The sequence below is a fragment of the Zootoca vivipara genome, chromosome 4 (assembly GCF_965207765.1).
Source record: "Zootoca vivipara chromosome 4, rZooViv2.hap1.1, whole genome shotgun sequence".
Taxonomy (NCBI): Eukaryota; Metazoa; Chordata; class Lepidosauria; order Squamata; family Lacertidae; genus Zootoca; species Zootoca vivipara.
In genome coordinates this window covers 77388277-77410566 of record NC_142587.1, presented here as the reverse complement: position 1 = coordinate 77410566, position 22290 = coordinate 77388277, and the positions used below count along the sequence as shown (strand labels likewise).

The window sequence follows — 22290 nt, the reverse complement described above, 5'->3', positions numbered from 1 at the left end:
GCCTCACCTGCTGTGCTCAGCTTGCTGTGGGGTGGAAGTTGCTGTCCCATCAGAAGTGTCAAGGTAAGATTTGACTCTCAGCCCGTCTGGCTTCAATACATGAAAGAGGTGGGGTACCACCCTGTCCTTTGCCCCTGACAGCAAAACATCTCAGGTCTGTCCTGACTGGGAGCCGGAAATGTTTGAAACCCCACCCCCCCAGCCTTCCACATGCCCAATGCTGCTCAGTGCCCCACACTGGCTGCTTTTTATATTGGGGAAAAGCATGGAATCGCACTCCCCCAAGCTTCTGCATCTTAAACATACACAGATTCAGCAGGTAATGCTTTTCCTTGCCTGGAGGTAACAGTGATGAGAAAGGACTGGCCTCTTAAAATTTCTGCTTCCCATGCATCTTTTTTTACAGCCAGCCTGAAAAAGAGTGGGGAATGCTAAGAGCCACACCACACATTGCTGGGACATGGGATTTCTAGACTAGAAGTTTGTAGATGTTTCAGCAAGCAAAGGAGTCAAACTGAGCAGCACATTTTGTTCTCTGACCTTGTACAATCCTGGCTGCTTATAAGGTTACTCCTCCCCAACTTTTCTTGTCCACCAGATGGAGGTTGTTCGTGTCCATGAGTGCAATTTGATATACTGAGAGAAAGAGGAGTGCTTTGGGGAAATACATTAAATATAAGGTAAGTAGATGGGTTATTGCAGGCATCCCCAAACTGCGGCCCTCCAGGTGTTTTGGCCTACAACTCCCATGATCCCTAGCTAACAGGACCAGTGGTCAGGGAAGCTGGGAATTGTAGTCCAAAACATCTGGAGGGCCGAAGTTTGGGGATGCCTGGGTTATTGATTATAATAAAGGTTTGTATCCAGACTTGTGGTGCTCAGAGTTTCACTTGTGCTGCTTTGCTGGAAGGGGAGGCAATTTCTCCTGCTCCCCTTTGACAATTTGCTTTGGAGGGCTTGGGGTCCTCTGCAACAGCCTGGGAGGTGGTACTGGCTCCCTCCTTCCTCTAGTGAGAGTCTCGGCTTGCTTGGATTCCCATTTGCAAATGGGAGGTGACGTCCAGGTCTAACTCTCTATAAAAACAAATGCAACAGCAGACACTGGTATATAACCATAACTTGCATATCTCAGCAGGTTTGGAGCCCCTGCAGGAAAGGCACATCACTTGAAAAGTGATGCAGCTGATCAGATCAAACACTGCATAGCTTCACCAATAATCCTGAGATTCAGAAGGCAGCAAGATTTGTAAGTAAAAGTGGGGCAGTCCCCTACAGAAGGAGCCTGTTGAGTAAAGTAAAAAATAAATGCAGGGATGTTTTTAAATTAAGGTAAGCCTTAATTTTTCAGTGATGTACCTAGCACACTTAGAATAAAGTGGCAAAAATGGAAACTGTGCGAAGCTTGTGTCTTAAATAATTGGAGGAATATAGCAGGACTCTGTGGTGTATGTTGGCAAGTCAAGCAGGGATGGGTGAATCTGTCATTTTTAGTTTCTCTCAGTTTCTTAGTTTTCCCCCAGTCTTAAGTTTAGCTCTCCACTTTTCCACATCAGTTAGCAATTCTTTTTGAAAAAAGTCCTGATGAAAATTCATCAGCATTTTTTTTTGTGGATCTCCCCTAACACACACATTTTTGTATGTCAATATATCTAATATAATGGATTGTTGTATATTATTTTGACTAATACATACATTTACATTGCTACAAACTAGTAGACTGCCTTCTTTTTAGAAGGCAATGCAAAACTTTTCTGAACCGAAACAGCTTCAGAGGATCTCTGCGATCAATATTGCTTTTACTAGATGTAAAGCAAAGTTTATAAGTGATTTTACTTTATTGTTTGAGTCCACCCCTGCCGCTAAAAAAGAAACAAAAAACAAAACAGAAAATGAAGTTTGTGGACACTGATCAGACAGGGAAGATGTAAATGTAATATAAAGATACATCAAATTAACAGTGCTTTTCTTTTACAGATAGCTGGGGAAGGAATGGAAAAACAAATCAGGTAACATTTTAAGAAATACTATATAATAGCATGTTAACAAAAAGGAATACTGATGGTAAGTCCAATCCTTCAGTATATGCCACTTTATTCAGCTCCATGTTATCTATTTACAGGTTGTTTTTGACTGATAACAAGACGTGAGGTAAAAAAAAAATTGAGGTATTTATATGAGTACATTAAAAAAACACACACAATGTCCATATTGACTTAACAATGGCAATGTAACACTTAATGAAAACATGGTAGTGTTCTTCTGATAGATAAGATTAATACTCATTTTAAAAAAGAAAACATAGTATTTCACAGATACATGGTTGCTAGATGGCACAAGCATATCTACTTGACTTCTTCTATCTCTAAACATGGGAACCAAATGGAATTGTAGCAATAGTCTGAGGCAGGGCTATCCAAGGGACCCCCCTCCAGATGCCGTTGACTGCAACTCCCATCTTCCCCAACTATGACTAAACTGGCTGGGGGCTGACAGACATTGTTGTCCACAAGAAATGGGGAGTACCTCATTGCTTACCCCTGATCTGAGGCAAAGGGAGATGATCCATGTCTCCCCAAACCCAAGTTTTCCTGACCCTATCCAAACATTTAATCCACAGAACTCCACAGCAAAGTGAAATGTTAAAGCCCAATTTCTACTTCGCTGCTCTACCATACGAGAGAAAAAGAGAGGGAGACTTATCGGGGCTGATGACTCCCTCTTTGTCCATTCCTAGATGGTTATGAAATAAAATTTTATTTCAGCCAGGTTTTAATCGTACTATCTATTATTTGTTGGAATTATACTTTGTGGCTGCAGTTTTTAATGTTTATAATGTATTTATGGTTTGAAACTTTTTGGATGTATTTTTTATCAGGAAATTGTCATATAAATGACACAATGTGAGGAAATATTTTTTGCCCCTTAATCCCCATCTTTCAGCAATTGAGACTTTTGAACATATTTGAACTTTCCATTCAGGACCAGCCCTGAACAAAATGGCTCCCTCCCCATCCCATGTACAAGATGACTATGAGGCTGGCATTTGAATCATACCTCAACACTAGTGATGGGACAACATCCTCTACCTGAACTGAGGACAGCAAAGTAGCTCAGGGCTAGTAAATATAGGTCACACAATCTCTGTCGCATGTCTTGCTACCCCTCCACTCCCCAGGATGTGCTTTCTGGGGTGGCTGCCTCATTCTGCCTAATGGTAGAGCTGGCCATTTCCATTGTTACTGGAATGCTGAGAATTGTAGGGCTGTTGGGTTTTTTATGTCCGGGTCCGTGAGTCAGGACAAATAAAATATAACAACAAAAAATTGCACCTCCCAAAGTGAGGAAAACAAGGTCCAAGAAGTATTTACTGAACATGCTTGGCCTAATTCTGCGTACTATAGCTGGGATTTTTTAAAAATAGCCTTTCCAGTCAATGAGTCAGGAGAAATAAAAGTCAATATTTTCTAGAGCTTACCTCTGCAGAAGCAGCCTTCAGCTTTCACCTCAGCAGCTGCTTCCCGTCCTCACCTCATCCTCCTACAACTTAATAAGTTTGTGGAAGTGTGGAGGAGGGAAACAGGCTGATGAGCGGAGACAAAATACCAAGGGGCTGACTCAACCAGGAATTACTTGAGTACTACTAACTTTCTTGACTCCCTTCCTCAAAAATTATCATTCATCCCTACTGATTGTACAGGTGTAGGAAAGACTGGGTAAGGGGTTGAATTGGTGTTATGTCATTTTTGGATGATCTTGGTGTATGATGGATCTGCCATTTTCATCTAGGTTTGAAAAAGTTTGAAAAAGTTGGTGCCAGTTTACGGCACCAACTTTCTGGCTTGTACTGTAGGCCTAAATCAGTCTTCTCCAACCTGGTGGAGTGCCAACTGAAAACCCAAAAGCATGGCCAATGGTCCAACGATGTTGGGGAAGGTTGGTGAAAATTACAGTGGTACCTCGATTTCCGAAGGTTTCGACTTATGAAGTCGGCAAACCCGGAAGTATTTTCGCCCCGCGCACGTTCTGCGCATGTGCAAAGCGCTAAATCGCGCTTCGTGCATGTGCAAAATGGACGTTTCGACTTACGAAGAGCGCCGCGGAACGGATCGCCTTCGGAAGTCGAGGTACCACTGTATATATTTTACTAGATAACCCGGTCATGCGTTGCTGTGGTTTATTTATTTATTTATTGTGAGTATTGATGCCATTTGTATGTTGAATGGTTATGGTTGCGTACCTTTTGTTTGCTTAATTTTCGGATGTAATTTGCTTTTCCGGATATATTAATTTTGTCCTTGGATTTGTTGTTTTAATTATTTTTGTTGTCTTATGATCGTTTGATCTTGTTTAGTTGGTTGTATTTTTTTCCTGTTTTTTTTAAAAGTTGGTTATGTCCTTGGATGCTGTTTTATTTCTGGTGTGACATTTTCTGCAAATAATTTGATAAGTTGTTGTATTGCTTTGGTTTAATGTTGATTTTTAGTTGTGCTCCGTTTTTTGGTTTTTTGTTTGTTCTTAATTGAATTATAAAACTTGAAGGTAGACTACATTTTTTGTGGTGTCATTGTTTTCGTAGATAATTAAGTTTTGTGGGTTACCAACTCTGTAGCATGCTACATATAGTTGTCCATGAGAGAAGCAATCTGTTTCTAGATGTATACTGCAGCAGTTCAAAGTTTGTCCTTGGGATTTGTTGATAAGTCATTGCAAATGCTAATCTTATTGGAAATTGTAATCTTCTAAATTGGAATGGTATATCTGATGGTATTATTGGTATTCGAGGAATGAGTATATCTTCATTTGTGAAAGGTCCTGTTATGATTGTTGCTTCAATAATGTTTGGCATTATTGATTGTGAGGTGAACACCGTTGCAAAGTTTTGGTTGGTTGATGTTACGTGACATAATAATTGGGGACCAATTTTTAGTTATAGTAAGTGTGGTGGAATTTCTGGTAGATCACGTGAATTTAAGAATTCTGTAGGGTAACTTACAGCTTCATCTGTTCCTACAACGGTGTCAATAGACTTGTATGCAATTGTTTCTGTTGGAATGTTTGATTGTATTTGATGGTTTAGTTCATAGACATATTTGTTTTTGGGTGCTAAAATTGCTCGTCCACTAAGCCAATTTTGATTTTTGTAATTGTTTACTATGTTTGGGAATACTTTTCCTATTAATTCTTCTTTTGATGTTATCAAAGTGCAGAAGTTTTTAGGAAATGTTATTCGTTTAGAGGTGTTATCTAATGGAATTGTTCGGTTTCCAATATCCAGTAATTGTTTTGAGAAGATTTCCGTTGTTTTAGCATTTTGTTGGTTTACTCGCATATTGGTAGTTAAATGTAATGTTTGAACATGTTGCCACAAATTGGAGTATTTTAGTGAAGCATTTATTTCGTCTGCTGGTGTTGATCGTGGGATGACTGGTAAGGTTTGTCTGAAATCACCTGAAAGTAAGATTAAGGCACTTCCAAATGGTTTGTTGTTTCCACGTAAATCTTGTAGGGTGCGGTCTAGAGCCTCAAGAGATTTTGTGTGTGCCATTGTGCATTCATCCCAAACTATAATTTTGCATGCTTGTAAAATTTTAGCCATTCCTGATGTTTTGGAAATGTTACATATTGGAGTTTCTATGGATTGTATATTTAATGGTAGTTTTAAAGTGGAATATGCAGTTCTTCCACCTGGTAGTAGAGTTGCAGCTATTCCGGATGATGCCAGAGCTAATGCTATGTCATTTGTGGATCTAATTGAGGAGAGAATTAATTTAATGAGAAACATTTTTCCGGTTCCTCCTGGTGCGTCCAAGAAAAAAAATTGCCATACGGCTTCATTACTGCCGATGTATCTTCCAGTTTGATATTGTGTAATTTCATCAATATTTATGATTGCATCCGTATTTTGTTTTTCTTTTTGTATTGTGAAAACTGCCCTTTATTGACATATTTGCAAATGTATTTGATGGATTTTACGGAGTTGCAGTATTCAACATTTATGTGTGCTTTGTATGTTTTAGATAGTAATGGTGAATACGGGACAACCCATCGATTATCTATATCAATGTCTATTTTTTTGTTTTTGTTTAGTGAAGAAATTTCCACCATCTTCTGGTGATCTTCATCTGTATAATGGATATCCATCATTTCCTGTAATTGTGTTTGCAGCAAATGGTCGGGGATAGTGTTTTGAGCATTTTCCATCTTTCATGCATGGAGAATTTGGGTTGATTGTACCGCAAGGTCCATGGATCATATTTTTAGTTACAACTTCTTGTAAACCATTATCTATGGTGACATTGGGGATTCCAGCAGAGATGACATTGTCAATTTCTTCTGAAGTAATTTTATTGTAAAGCCATACTAAAATATGTGCCATGTGGCAATCCTCTTTTTTGCCATTCTACTGAGTACATCCAGCAGTGCACAGATCCGAAGACTTCATGCTTTATGATGAAATCAATCAGTGATTTTAATTTTTGTTGGAAAACTTGTGCTGTAATGTCTGTCAATGTTTTTTTGGTTTGGATGCAGCAGTTTTTTTATTTCGTCCCAAGTTGGATTACATGTAAATGTTATAAACAGGTCTGGGCGACCGCAGTGGCGTACATATGCAATTGCGTCTTGAACATATTCATGCATATGGCGTGGACTACCTGTATATGTGGATGGTAGAATGGTTAGTTTTCCAATTGCACTTGTATTGCCATCATTTTGAATAGCATCTCGTAAATGAATGTATTGCTCTGAATGCAGTTTTTTTAAAAATTTAAGCATATGAATAGTAAACGCTCTGTTTCAATTTTAGCATACATATCAACGATATATTGATGAATCAGCTGTTGATATTTTAGAAGTTGATTGGCTTCATTATCTCTAATCATTATTTGGTATGAGTAGGTAGTAGTGATTGAATTTATCATTTTAATGTTAAAGTGATATCCATCAGCACTATCCCCCCAAAATGAGTGGGTATTGGAGTGCGTCATAGCATCAATGTGTCTCAGAAACATTTGTTAATGTATTGTTTCTTCGTTGAAGTACAATATCTCTTGGTTGGAACTGGTCTCCCACAATAACAATGGCAACTTCATCAATATGAGGTGAATTAAATCTTCTTACATGTTGCCCAGTAGGTGTTTTGTCTGCATGGATAACAATTTTGTGAGTATCGGATGGCATCTTCTCTAGTGCTGTTTTAAACAAACTTATTAAATGGTTTTTTTCATGAAGATTATTAAGTTGGGCAATGATTGTTTTTTCCACGTTGGTAGAAATTTCACAATGTGTCTGTTGGAGGGACTTGTATGTACAGCATGGAAATACCACATGACATGCTTTTGGGCTTTCTAGTTTCTAGACTTCTTACAGGTGTTGCATGCAAGCTAAGGCCATGATGAAAATGAGGGGGGGGGGAAACCCCTTAGTGTACTTTTGGTAAGGCTGGGCCAGTTGCGGCCTGTGAGGAGCGGTGGCATCACTGCTATGCAGGGACAATGGGAAGAGCCTCGCTGCCTCAACTCGCGCCCTCCTATTAAGTGACAGTGATGCTGCTGGGGGAGAGTCAGGTATTCACATTTGCTGCCGTCCATCAGCCACGACTGGCCCAGGCTCACCAAATTTAAAGTCTACGATCCTGAACCTGAGGTTTTTTCTCCTTCTTTTGGTCTTGGCCTCAGTCTGCATCCCACACTGAGGTGAATATGAGTATGGTTTAATATTAATACCGTGGCTCTTTCTAGAAATGAAGTATTGGGAGAATGGTGCATGGCATCGAGGTTGGAGTTTGTATATCACCTAGACCAGACATTTCCTGAAGCTCCTGTGTGTTGCTCTTATAGGCACAATCCTACAGAGATCACAAAGCTTTAATGTAATCCAGGCAGACTATAGTCACCATAGAATCCCGTGAAAAGCTGTTTCTGCACCATGGTTAAAAACAACCATTGTGTGACAAGGAGAAATCCTTCCCCACTGCCGCATATTGACATGCTGGAAAAAGTTTCATATATTGAATTAATTTGTGCTTGCCAACTCTGCTCTTCAAGGTAAAGAGACCTGACAGGAAAAAGGCAACCCTCTTCTTTCAGGGAAATATACTGTATTCTACTGAATCAAATTCAATGGCACATTTTGATTGACTGAAAACAATGAATTAAAACACTGACAGCACAATGCATGTCATTGCTAAGAGGTAAGGCCCATTGAATTCAATGGGGCCTACTCACAAGTGAGTATGCAATCTGAAAAAAACAACCATGTACCACAATATATAGAAAGTTGGGGTGAATCTGACTAATTCATATGAAAATAACTGCATATTTTAAACTAAATTAGGAACGAAACTGCATTTTGTTCCATGCTAGTTTATTTCCTTTCTTTTAAAAAAGCTCACCCTGTCTCCATAAATTACTTCAAAAAATAATGATTTGCTTTACAACATTTCCCCCTTTTCAGAATGAGAAATAAGTACTCCCTGATTATGTACTGCCAATGGACTCTTAGGCTACCATTCTAGAATACCACCAGCAGCTATTCCTGTTTTCATTCATGAGGAACAAAATGACATCCTGAGGACAGCTGCTATCCTAATGTGCTGACTTGGAAGTTCAGTCCCATTGGAACGGGACAGATTTTCTTCCAAGCCAAGCATTTAGGATCAAGGCCTAAGGCCATCATATGAAAAAGGACCATCCAATGAAGCTGAATGTTTGGAGATTCAGGACAGACAAAAGACAGTACTTTTTCACACAGCACCTAGTTAAACTAAGGATTTTGCTCCCAACAAGAGGCAACGATGGCCACCTAAAAGAGGATGAGACAAATTCGGCAATGATAAGGCTACCAGCCATGGTTAACTGTGTTGCCCCTCCACTGTTGGAGACAGTATGCCTCTGGAGTTTCAGTTGTTGGGACTCACAGGTGGGGAGAATGCTGTCACACTCATGTCCTGTGTGGTGGCATCACAGTCACCGTTGTGAAAACAGGATGCTGGACTAGACGGGCTTTTGGCCTGATCCAGGACGCTCTTCTTGTGTTCTTAAAGGTGCTCCAGAGAAACAGTACTACCTCTTCCCAGAGTTTACCATTGCACTTTTTAAATTTATGACACACATTGTAAGAAGCTTATTTTGTTTAGTAAAAAGCTTATTAAGGCTGTAATCCTTGACACACTTACTTTGGAGTAAGCTCCGTTAACATCAATGAGGCTTTCTTTTGACTAGGCCTGTGTAGGATTGTCCTGTAATACATCTCGTTCCTATTGTGCAGATGGAAACAAAGCTCGGAATAATTTCAAATACAATGGGGACATTAGCTTGTGTTTATATAAGCAATAATTCTAAGTGGGTTGCTTTAAGACTATTATTATTAACAACATCAGCAGCTATATAGATGTTATTATTTCTAATGATCCTAATGTTGTTGGAAACAATGTTTATCTGGCAAAATTGCTGTGTTGCTGGGTATTGTTTTCTTCACACCAGTAGTCCAATTTGTACTTCGTTATAGGCATGCAACATGAGTGCAATACTAGTAGAATATAATGGTTAGCGATGTGCTGGGTTGGCTGTTGCTGTATCCTGAGGTAAAGCTCCATATCAGAGAAAGTTAATCACTGTTATGCCTCATTAAAATCAATGGGGAAACTTAGACAAGTAATGGACAAGGGTTAGCCCAATAATAATAATTTATTATTTGGACCCCGCCCATTAGGCTGGGTTTCCCAAATATGAGCTTGGCCAACTGTATTAATTTGCTAAAATGTTGGGAAATGTTCTATGCCTGTTTTGTGTCCCATCACATGCCCCAGCAATGGGAGCTCAATGCAGTAGAAATCCTTTACTCCCCACTGCACTGAACTTCCTTACCCAGTTGCCTGGCTGTAAAGGGTCTCTCATTTCTCTCTTTGCCTGGCTGTGTTGGCTGTTGCTTCCTTCTCTTTTCTTTCCGGGCTCTTGGAATGCTGGCATAGCACATCTCAGGTGCCAGAGAGTGAATCAAGAGCCTCTGCTTCTGCTGCCATTGGAACAGTTGGAGCCAGGTGAGGGTGTTGGTGGAAGTGAGTTAGAAGTTCTTGTGCGGCTTGGACTATAATCTGAGCTGCAGAGAAAAAACAAAACTATGGGGCCACAATGATTTTTCAAAGACAGTTATGAGCTGCTGAAACAGGGAACTGTAAACTTTGTTTATTACTTATGTATAGGAAAACCCCACAACGCAAAAAGTTATCTGCATGGCTCACTTCAGGGCTATCGCTAGTCATGACCCACTCAAGTTCCATTTGATTTCAATGAAATTTAACCATGAGCAACTTTCTCTGAATTGGGACCCAAAACTTTATGACCTGGGACAGCAAATCTTTGGATAGGATATCAAATGACAAAGCCTTAGACTAAGTACTGTTTGTTATAGTATAGAACAGGCATCCCCAAACTTCGGCCCTCCAGATGTTTTGGACTACAGTTCCCATTATCCCTGACCACTGGTCCTGTTAGCTAGGGATCATGGGAGTTGTAGGCCAAAACATCTGGAGGGCCGCAGTTTGGGGATGTCTGGTATAGAACATCCCTACAGATGTGAAGAGGACTGTTCTGGAGTGACTGATTTGAAGGCCCATCCTTGCACTGTGAGTTTAAGCAACAGTTACTGGATGTGGTAAGTAGCAGTAAGATGTCACATGGGCTCAACAGTTGCTTCACCAGCTGTTCTAAGCACTTCCTTGTTTACCATGGTGTCTAAGGATTAGCCCAACAGTCTTAGCAAATATTCTGAAAACTGCAAATAGTGAGCTTTCAGCTGATCTTGTAACTTCTCTATTCCTTTTTCAAAGATACCTAGCATATATTCTCAGCTGCTGCTTTCTGCAGGCAATTGTAGATTGTTGCCTGCCAATACTATCTGACCAGACTGCTTTCCTGCTGCTCATTGCCTTCTCTCGCCTCTTAGCAGCCCCTTCTCAACCCTGTGTGCCCATCTCTACGCATCTCTTTATATAAGCTTTGCAAACATAGGATCAGCTTAAGTACTCCACTTGGCTGATAGTCACCACGCTGATGATGTCATAGTTTTAACAGTAATAGCAAATGCTGTTTACAAAAGCTGGGAGCTGCTGAGATCTAACAGAATGGAAATCATTCCAAACAGATGCAGGAAGTTTCTTCTAGAAAGTTCTCTCTTATATACAAAACTTATTATATTTACATATGTGTGTGTGTATATATATGTGTATATATATATATATATATAGGCAGATATGATACATAGCAAAGTCTATACAATATTTACATCTCTTATTTACACTTTAAAATAAGCTTCTCAGAAGCTTTTAAATATTACAATTATGCAATGGAAAAGCAATGACCACAGTAAATTTGTGTAGCCTGAAAAAGTTCTTGGACAAATATTCTTCAGTGAAGGAGATTAACAAATACAGGATGGGGCTGGGAGGGTAAGTGGGTGACATTACCAGACCATGGCAGAGCTGCCCAAGCAATCCTTGCTTGGCTATTGCACAAATGTAGGCTAAAATCACCCAGTGGCTCTAGTTTGTCCATGGAACTCCATATAGGTCGGTATCCAGCACTCATATTTTTGTTTCTGGTCCCTCAGCAATCAGCGGTTGAAATGAATTCCTGATATTGGCAACTTCAGCTGCACACAGATGTCCAAAGCCTTTGTTGTACCACTCTAATGAATGACCTCTGGAGGGAGAAAGAGGAAAATTACTGTAAGCATGTTCTTCCCCCAGCCTCATCTTGTTGGTAGGACATAAACACTAAAAAAGCAGGCAAAGGACTCTCATACGCACCACGGTGCTAAACAACGCCCCCAAGGTCACGCCTGAAAATCATGCACTTAAAAACTCCACTACACAGAATAAAATGTACATTTTACCCCTGACACGGAGAAAGGCAGTATGGACAATGTTTAGATTGCTTGGCCCGAGTCCAGGAAACCTGGGTTCAAATCCTGCATCCTGCACATAATACAAAGGTTGAGCGCCTGCATTTCTGCTGTGTGTTTCTGCAATCTCTGAAGAGCATTCACATGTCTGAAAGTAGTCGTAGTAGTCCAAATGTGCAGAAAAAAGATGGAAGCATGCTTTCTATAACCTGTGACATGTTCTTTACACTTCTTGGGTTATCTAGCTGGGCCATTTTCTCATCTTTAAAATGGGAACGGTGGCAGTGTTGTTATGAGGACAAACAAAAACAACTCTGCAGCACTCACATAAATTACTGTCCTGGTCACAAACACATGAGCATGACTTGTTCAGATGAATTCTGTTTTCACAAATGGGTGCAGGGCTGAAGGCAAAAACTATACACTGTAAAATGTTTTGAGAATAATAGCACCAGCTTTACTGCACTGAGTGGAAAGATCAGCTGAAGTGATACATTATTAACAGTTTTCTCAAGAAATCAACACATGGAATCGCGCAGAAGGATGGAGCTTCAAGAGAACTCATCTGTATGCTAAAGTACAGTTTTACCCCAGAAGAGTGTGATTATATATTTATCTCTCAGTGAATTCTAGAACTGTATTTAAATCACAAAGAAGAAATCCCCCACAACTGCTGTTCATTTTATAATCCTCTGAGGATTCAAAATTCAAATTAGATTGTTTAAGCACAAAAGAATACACTAGGGACAGAAGCGCTGAATGACAAATTAGATGAGGAATGGCAAAATCTGTGGCCCTATGGATGTTGCTGGACTCAACTCCTAGCAGCACCTGAAAGTATGGCTAATGGTCAGGCTAATGGTCCAAGCAACTTCTAGAGCAGGCATCCCCAATCTTCGGCCCTCCAGATGTTTTGGACTACAATTCCCATCTTCCCCAACCACTGGTCCTGTTAGCTAGGGATCATGGGAGTTGTAGGCCAAAACATCTGGAGGGCCGCAGTTTGGGGATGCCTGCTCTAGAGGGTCACAGGGTCACTATCCCTGGATTAGATCCTATTCACAGGATTGCAAACACATAACATATGTGCACAAAATCATAGAGAGATGCATGAGCAGGAATGACGCTTGCTTTGCACAGCAGTATATTCATCACCCCTTTCCCACAAGGAGGGCCATTCACACCAAACAGGAGTGGTTGGCAAGGAGGGGAGCCTCCAGGTAGCCACATTGCTGCCTCTTACTGGGAAAGAGAGGAGTGAGGCATCGGGGAGGCTGTGAGCTGAGTGAGAACATCAGCAGAGCCAATCCTGCTGCGGCAACTGCACAGCATTGACCTCCCCACTGCCTCACTCCTCCTAAGAAGCAGTGGCACCCCTCTTGCCTACCAACCACTCTTGGCACTGATGTTTCATGAGACACCCCAGAGTTTTCTTCCATTTGGCTGTCAAGGCGGGTTATAGTCGTCTTCATGTTGCATCATGATGCTCAGTACAGCAACGGAATGGGTCTTATATTGGTATAAAGTAAACTTTTTATTCTAAACTTTTTAGAAACAGGAATATTTGTTCCTCGTGAAATGTTCCTGCTCATTATAATGCGTTCCTTGGGGCCAGTTTGGGTAACAGTTCAGAGAATTGTTATGTGTGTATGTAGTGAGCTGGCCTGCTAGCTTCATATTCCCCAGACACATGGAGATGGCTTGTTGACTAACTGCCACCAATGGTGGTTCTCTTGAAGCACAACTGTTCAGAAACTGAGCTGTAATTGGCAATAATTTGGGAGGAGCGTATCTCCATTGAATCAATGTAAGGATAACTGAATAGCTAAAAAACCATGCTGGAGATGGAGGTTAAACCAGCCCGTGCACAGTTGCCTGATGGGCCAAAGGTGATACAATACTCAGTAAGCAGTTTTTTAAAATCCCGTTTTTATATTAACCAAGCAAGTAGAAGTAACTGCACTCCCCTAACTTTGCCAATCAATGCTCAGAAATGCTAGTTCTGTTCAGGAAGCCTGATGACCAGGATCTTGGCACTGGTGATACTTACTTGAGGTCCACCCTGCAAATGTGTGTCAGGCGAGATTTCCCAGAGCCGCAGGGCTCTATTAAGTACTGGGAATCCATAACAACTGCTCGCACCCCTCCCATCAGAGGGGCTTCTTCATGTTCCACAGATACAGCCACCAATATGCACATCCCCTTAGGCAAATCGGTTCTCCACGTCCTGTTGAAACAGATTTTAAGACAGGAAATGTGAATTGGAGGGGAAGAAATAAGGTATCCAGCCTTGTGTTTCTATATTTCAGTAGTATACTTACCTCAGTACAGCGATCAGGGCCGGCCCTACGGCCAGGCTGGGTGGTGCAGGACGCCAGGGCGCCTGCCCACCGGGAAGGGGCGCTGTGCCCGCCCAGCTCCGACCGCGCAGCTCCAGCCGCCCACCGTGCTGGGAAACGGGGCCGGAGGGATCGGTCGCACCAGGGCGCCAAATATACTTAAGACGGCCCTGACAGCGAAAAGTGATTTGAGAGAAGAAGGGAAAATATGGCTGCTGTGGGAGTGTGGCCTAACACAAAATGGCTGCCAATGAGAGGATGCCATAACACAACATGGCTGCCACATGTAAAAGAAAAGAAAAACGAGACAGGAGCACAAAATGCTGCTGGAATGTCCCTTGGCAATGGAAAGAGGCACTTAACAGCAGCCACCACACTCGCTCACAGAAAGAAGCTGGGAGAGTGGATGTCCAGTCCTGGCACCCAATGAAATGTGAGCATGTTTAAGGGGACGGTGTAGGAGGAGAGCTGAGCAGCAAGAACAAGTCTCTTAGGTTGTAATTTTCTGAGGGGATAGCATTTTACTGAGGCCGATATCCAATTTTAAAATAGAAAGGGACTGATTTCTCTGTTTTGTTTCCAGACTAAATTTCAAGCCAACATGTCTACCTGTGTCAGTCCTGATGGATTTGGAGAAGAAGAAGTCTCTCACAGATTTTACACACACACACACACACACACACACACTTGGTGGAGTCAGGAAATTACTTTGCAGAACCAGGAAAATAAAGATGGGCTGGAGTCTTTGAGACAGCTGCCAATATTTATAGTTTAATGGCATCATTTAATAAATAATTTTTAGACTGAAAGACACAAAGGTGTTCTCTTTTTTTAGAGAGAGAGATATTTTTGAACTGATTTAATAGATATCTGGTATGAGTGAAGTGTATTTTCTGTTGTTTGCTGAGGAGTTTAAGCTATGTGCCTTCATCTACATTCAACATAAACACTGCAAAATGCCAATGTAGTTAAACTCCCACAAGAGGAAATGATGGCCCCTGATTTGAATGGCTTTAAAACAGGCTTGCCATATGCCAGAAAAAAAAAATTAACAACATATTCTGGTTTTCAGGTGTAAAAATGGCATCAGGGGGAACTCTGCCAAATTGGCAAAATGTCAGGGAAAATCCGGACGTACGGAAACAGCTCAAAAAGCTTAAAACCACTAAAAGCTCCCGGTATGGCTACCCTTTATCACATACACAGCCCAACAAGACAATGACAAAAATCCACCAACAGCATACAAATCAATATGGCTAACCTGATCCAAAACACCCACTCCACCCACACACGAAACAAAGACCACCATAGACAACCACAAAGGAACAATCATATCCTAGGCCAACCCCAACATCTCTCACCACCAAAGGAACACAAGCGAACAGCAGAGAACCAGAACAAGTGACGCTGACAAAAAAACCCACATACATTAAGTAAAATAGAAACACCCCCAACCCATCTCTCCCCCATCTACCTCTTTTCCCTTTTTCTTCCCAATGTCTCAACAAATGAAACTGATTTGTAAAAATGTTACGAGAGACATTGCACATACTTTTGTAAATCAAGGAAATCTAGGAAATCTAGGAAGCCTTATCCACTAAAAGCTCAACAATTTGGGTTTCCTTAAAAAAAAAAAGGCACCTCCACGACTTTGCGGATGTCAGGAATTTTATTTTTGGAAATATTGCAACCCTAGCTTTAAAAGATGTTTAGACAAATTCATGGTGGATAAGGCTACCAGCCACAATACCTCTGCTCTGCCTCCATGATAAGAAGCAGGAATGCATCTGAATACCAATGACTGGAAACCACAGTAATTATCATGCTCTGGTTCTTGCAGGATTTCCATAGGCCACTGCGAGAACAGGATGCTGGACTACCTCTAGCCCAATTTATCTGGGCTATTATGCCCCTACACAAAATTAGAAAAGTCATTTGGGTAAAAATAATAATGATAGAAAAAAGGACAGTGCCATATGAATTAAAAAGGTAAAGGGCCCCCTGACCATCAGGTCCAGTCGTGTCCGACTCTGGGGTTGCGGCGCTCATCTCGCTCTATAGGCCGAGGGAACCGGCGTTTGTCCGCAGACAGCTTCCGGGTCATGTGGCCAGCATGACAAAGCTGCTTCTGGCGAACCAGAGCAGCTCATGGAAACGCCGTTTACCTTCCCGCCGGAGCGGTACCTATTTATCTACTTGCACTTGACATGCTTTCGAACTGTTAGGTTGGCAGGAGCTGGGACCGAGCAACGGAAGCTCACCCCGTTGCAGGGATTCGAACAGCTGACCTTCTGATCAGCAAGCCCTAGACTCTGTGGTTTAACCCACGGCGCCACCTGGGTCCCTTTCGCCATATGAATTACAAATGTATAAATATTAAATGTGTCTTGGCGGTAAGGTTGCTAACATATTCTACCACTAAATAAATTTACCTGAGGACTAAGAAGTCTCTAGCAGGATGGGGAGCCATACTGTTCAAAACGTATTGGTAGACCTCCGTCTGCTTGTCCAACGTTTCAATGACTTTCCACTGCAAGAAATCCTCATCCCAAAGATGGCGTTCTCTTAGAACTCGATTCAATACAACAGACGGAGGAGCCTCAACTTCCACAGATGCCTTCCAAATCCTCAATGGGTTTCCATCTCCTACCTTAATTGAGGGAGTGGCGGTAAGGAGGAAGGGAAGGCAAGAGAAGGGGAAGTGATGATGGGTTAAGCGTACCAAATGAGACAAGGAGAAAAACCCAAAGAAGCCAGTCTGTGTACCTCTGCCTGCTCCCAGTAAATATACGCCAATGTCCCCTGCAGACAGCAACCTACACTATTTTGGATGCCACTCTGGAAGGTGCCTTAACCTACACAAGCTGGTTTTGGGGTGCACAAAGGCTAGAGGGGAAAGAAGAACCCTCAGAATGCCAGCACCTGTTGATTATGAATTGCTATCTCATTTATGCTCCCAGTAAATTGTACTGCTGAGCTATGTGAAATCCCATGTTCAATGTGACTGTGTAGCAAAACTATTAACCAAGGCCAGAAAACTAGGGGCTGAACATAGCTACCAACAATGGAAACTTGGATATGTAGAAGCTAAGTCTAAAATTGACTTATTTTAATCGTCTGAGTCAGGGGTGGAGAACCTGTGGTCCACCAGATGTTCTTGGATTCCAGCTCCCATCAGTACTAGCCAGCATGGTCAGGGATGATGGGAGTTGTAGTCCCAGAACATCTAGGAAGCTACAGGTTAGGCACCATTGATTTAAAGAATGGGAAGATCAACTTATGGAGTACTCTTCAAAGACAATGGGAACTGCTTATTAGATATTGGAACTACAGTACACTTTTCTGTCTGAAAATGTCAAACATGAAGTGCTGGTTCTAATTTAAAACATTTTATTTAATAGACGTGATTTGTTTGTGTCTTGTTAAAAGGTAAAGGTAAAGGGACCCCTGACCATTAGGTCCAGTCGTGACCGACTCTGGGGTTGCGCGCTCATCTCACATTATTGGCCGAGGGAGCCAGCGTATAGCTTCCAAGTCATGTGGCCAGCATGACAAGCCACTTCTGGCAAACCAGAGCAGCACATGAAACGCCGTTTACCTTCCCGCTGTAGCGGTTCCTATTTATCTACTTGCATTTTGATGTGCTTTCGAACTGCTAGGTTGGCAGGAGCTGGGACCAAGCAACGGGAACTCACCCCGTCACAGGGATTCGAACCGCCGACCTTCTGATCAGCAAGCCCTAGACTCTGTGGTTTAACCCACAGCGCCACCTGGGTCCCTTGTTAGCTTTCCTAAAAAAGAAATAAAAAACCCCCCTGAATATATATTCCCTCCCTGCCTGCCACTTGCTATGTATTATGGTTATATACACACAGGTGTGTCTCATTGAATCCTGATCAACATTTTCCTGGGAAGATAGAGATTAAACCTGGGGTTTCCACAGGGTTCCCCAAATATCATGCAAAATTTGACAATATATGTTTTGATTGCTGAAACTACCTTTTTGTAGCACAGGTCCGTATTTTCTGCGCTGGAACAAGTGACCCATCCTTTGAATTTTTCTTTCGCTTCTTTGCAGAGGCTCTGTATTAGACTTTCTAGGTAGGTCCGGTAATTCCCACCTTCTTCGTCCATTTGCTTGCCCAGTTCCACCAGAGTTGGAGCATGCACTTCGGCCTCAACATACGAGTTCCGAGACTGTGTTACCATATCATGTGGGATCTGCCCCCAAAAGTACAGCGAGTGGGGGAAGAGATGGAAGAATTGATTTGGAATTAATATTTTTGTGCCAAACCTATTTGATAGAAATCTTGTCTGGAAATATCTGCCTGACACTAATCGTAAGAGTACAAATACCTAAATTCCAAAAAGGAATATTGGATGTGTCAGAGTTCGGTTGAGGTGCTTTTCCTCTGCCCTTGCGTGATTACCAGCATCTATGGGGAAGAAAGGGAGTATGCTACATGCCTTCCCTCCCAGCTTGGGTTTTGCCACTCCACCAAGTTTGGGGAACTGGAGCACTCAAGCAGAAGTTATCCTTCCACCTTGTGGAGATCAATGGTGATGCATGGTTGGAAGCAGTGCACTTGCCCCTCCTCTCCTTCATCACATGACTACTTAGAACACCTGAATGGCGCTTGTCTATTGGTTCACTGTTATGTCTTGTCCGCTGGGCTGTTCTTCAAGTCCAAATAATACTGGTAGGTAAAGACTTTATTCTATATTCAAGTAAGATTAGTATAGAACACTATACTATCCTTACAGCATAGAACAGACTTCTTATGTTCTTATAAGACAACTCAGAATCACAAAGATATATGGAAGTTTTTTTTGTTTTTGTTTTGACAACTGTAACCTTTTGTGATGAGAGAGACTGATGAATTGAATAACAGTAGATGAATTGAATAAGAATGTTCCAGAAAGTTAGAGAGGAAATAACATAGAGGTCCTTCCAGGTGAACAACAAAATACTCCAGTGCATAAACTATTATTCCAAGGCTAAAGTGGAACTTTATAGGCAAAGTACTTGAAAGCATGTTCCCTTATGAATATTGACTTCTGAATCTTTCACTCACCTCAAAAAGTTTATCGCATTCTGCTATCATGTGTGCAAGTCCCTGAGTTGCTGCCAGGTTTTCACTGAGATCTTTCTGATCAGGCTTCCCTGTTGTGTATTTCTTCTGTATTACTCTGCAAATGAATTCAGTATTTCAAGTGTGATAAAGGAACAACAGCCTTTTTCAGATGAAAGGAGACGTTGTGACACTTACAACTTTTCAGTACCAACCTACAAAGAGTCTTTTACAGTTTACTTTTATCGTTTGAGGGAAAACCCTTTGTACTGAGGAGAAAGGGGATGCCTTAAACATTCTCATGGCAAAGAAATAAAAATCACTAAAAGGTTAAAGAGCCAAATATAACAAGTTGCCTGAAGGAGCATCTCCACCCCCATCATTCAGCCCGGACACTGAAATATAGCTCCCAGGGCCTTCTGGCAGTTCCCTCCCTGCGAGAAGTGAGGTTACAGAGAACCAGGCAAAGGGCCTTCTCAGTAGTGGCACCCACCCTGTGGAACGCCCTCCCGTCACATGTCAAGGAAATAAACAACTATCTGACTTTTAGAAGACATCTGAAGGCAGCCTTGTTCAGGGACATTTTTAATGTTTGATGTCGTATTGTGTTTTAATTTGTTGGAAGCCGCCCAGAGGGGCTGGGGGAACGTAGTCAGATAAGCATCTTCATTGGTTTTACCAGATGCCAGGGATTGAATTGGAACCTTTTGCATGCTAAGCAACTGCTCTACCATTGACCTACAGCTCTACTTCTGTGCATCATTCATGAGCATCACATGAATGCATCCATAAGGTCATGTTTATGACACATGATGCCTATGGCAAGCCCACAAGCAGGACATGAGCACAATATCACTCTCCCTTCCTGCAGTTTCCAGCAACTGGTATTCTGCTCTCAGCCCTCATGATTAGTAGCCACTGATAGCCTTGTCCTCTAGGAATATGAATTACTGGTCTTATTATCCTCAAAACAGCCACAAGAAAATAGGTTCAGATGAGAAATAGAGACTGGGTCAAAGTAACCCAGTGAGTTTCATGGCTGAGCAAGGAATTCAAAGCAATTTTGATGAATTTTCACATACATTCGCTGACACTGAGATTAAAGCTTCCAATGAGTCCTTATTCTTAAACTTGAAATTTTAAAATGTCCATGTATAACATTTAGCCATTATTCTTATTCTTACTACTACTACCACCACCACTACTACTACGGTACTACTACTACTACTACTAAGAATTACCCCTCCTTCACCCTAACATCCCAGGGGGTGTCATGACAATTTGAAACGCAACATAAAAAAACAGTTTAAAACATTACAATCCTAAGAAGAGGGTGAGTCGTAAAATATACACCTCAATTGTCAAATGCCAGGGTTAAGAGGTACGTCCTCTGCATTCAAAGAAAGATGAATAGTGAAGGTTTCAGACATGCCTCGGTAGGGAGGAAGGTGAACAACTTAGGGTTACCACAGAATAATCATGTCACTTCCAATTAGGGCATTGGTAGGAGTTTTGTGCTGAGTCTCAGATTTCCTGCCCCTTCTCCCATTTGTTGAAAAATAGACTTTGCTTACCGGGTTGCTGTCATAGCACTGGCAAGACCCCAGCAACCCAAAGACCTAAAGCTGCATCTATACCTATATAAATCAGCAAATGCAAAATGCGGGTCACACGGTCTCTGCCCCGAGTCTTTATAAGCACCTAGCAACACTCTTAATTTGCAACCCAGAGCGAGAAAAGTAGCAATTCCTTACCGTGGCGAGCTTTCTTTCTTGACCAGATTGAGGTGGAAAAGCGAAGGGGCCAGGCACACGGCTATGTTCATGGGTGTCATCTGGTTCTCTTCCACGGAAGTGACGTCATTTAGGAAACACAGCAGAGTCTGCAGAACCTCCCTGTTTTCATCTGACATCAACATGATGGCAGCCTGGACCGCCTGAAGCCGCTGTTCTTTTGGAACATCTGAGGGAACGAAACGTACCGCTTAATAAAAATTTCAAACAAGAGCTTTGGGACACCAGATACGATCTCACCTCCAAACTCCAAATTATTTCTGGAAGAGAGCTACACTTTTGTGTGTGCAGCAATGGCAAGTTTTTCCTCGTTCACATCCTGTGACCTACCTTGTGCCTTGCTGTTTGCCAGTGGTGCAATCAGGTCATTTTAGACTCTGGACTTGAAAGTCCCTTCACTTGCACACAAATGCAAGTCAGAAGTAACTCTCATGGAGTCAAACGGGACTGATTCCCAGGTGTATAGTATTACAGCACTACTTCAAAAGATAAGCAAGCCCAGACTTCTTATTCAAGGTCCTGCTCTGAAGGCAACACTGCTGTTCACCTTGTGCCGTTTTAGAAATTAGAAACCAGAAAATGGCACCACTGCACAAGCTGGCCTAGCTAGTAGTAAAGGGCCATAAACTGCCTGTGAAAAGCTCAGTGCTCAATACCCAAGCTGTGCTGCATCGGCAGGTGGAATGAAGCCTCTGGAATAGCCAGAACTGGTATAAAATATAATACCAGATGCCTTGTTGCCGCCTTCGCCTGGTCAATGGAGCATTTGCCCAACTTCAGGCTCCTGTGTCTAGCCAATGAGCTCAGAGGCACTGGCTGGAAAGACAGCCTCCAAGATTTGTGCAGCAATAGCTCTGGTTTGGCTCTGCCACTTCTCTTTCCTCTTATTTATTTATTTGATTTATATTCAGCCTTTCCTCACAAAGGAGCCTTGGGCAGCAAATGACAAGCGGGGGGAAACCAAGAGAGGCATCTTTAAAACAATTCGAGTGCAGGCGCAGAGGGGAAAAGATCTCTTCTTTAAAATTCTTGTCCTTTTTCTTCTACCACTACTATTTGTAGTAGTAATATGTATATTTGTAACTGATCTTACTATATCCATCAGGACCATCAAGGTGATGCACTCTGTTGAAAAGCAACCTCACCAACCAGCAATAAAACAGACACATAGGGCAATATTCCAAG

General features: G+C 41.9%; 1 protein-coding gene across 4 annotated transcripts in view; it reads right to left on the bottom strand.

Moving 5' to 3' along the window:
- Positions 1–10169: 10169 nt before the first annotated feature.
- Positions 10170–22290, bottom strand: part of STARD13 (StAR related lipid transfer domain containing 13) — a 217677-nt gene continuing 205556 nt past the window's right edge. For all 4 annotated transcript variants that reach the window (XM_088668228.1, XM_035115924.3, XM_035115923.3 and 1 more), the window contains 6 exons: positions 21067–21274; positions 19316–19430; positions 18240–18461; positions 16673–16890; positions 13952–14128; positions 10170–11699 (listed from right to left, as the gene is read on the bottom strand). In XM_088668228.1, the coding sequence (XP_088524354.1) occupies positions 11582–11699; positions 13952–14128; positions 16673–16890; positions 18240–18461; positions 19316–19430; positions 21067–21274 (1058 nt within the window). In that variant the 3' untranslated portion in view covers positions 10170–11581. The remainder of the gene's footprint in view (positions 11700–13951; positions 14129–16672; positions 16891–18239; positions 18462–19315; positions 19431–21066; positions 21275–22290) is intronic.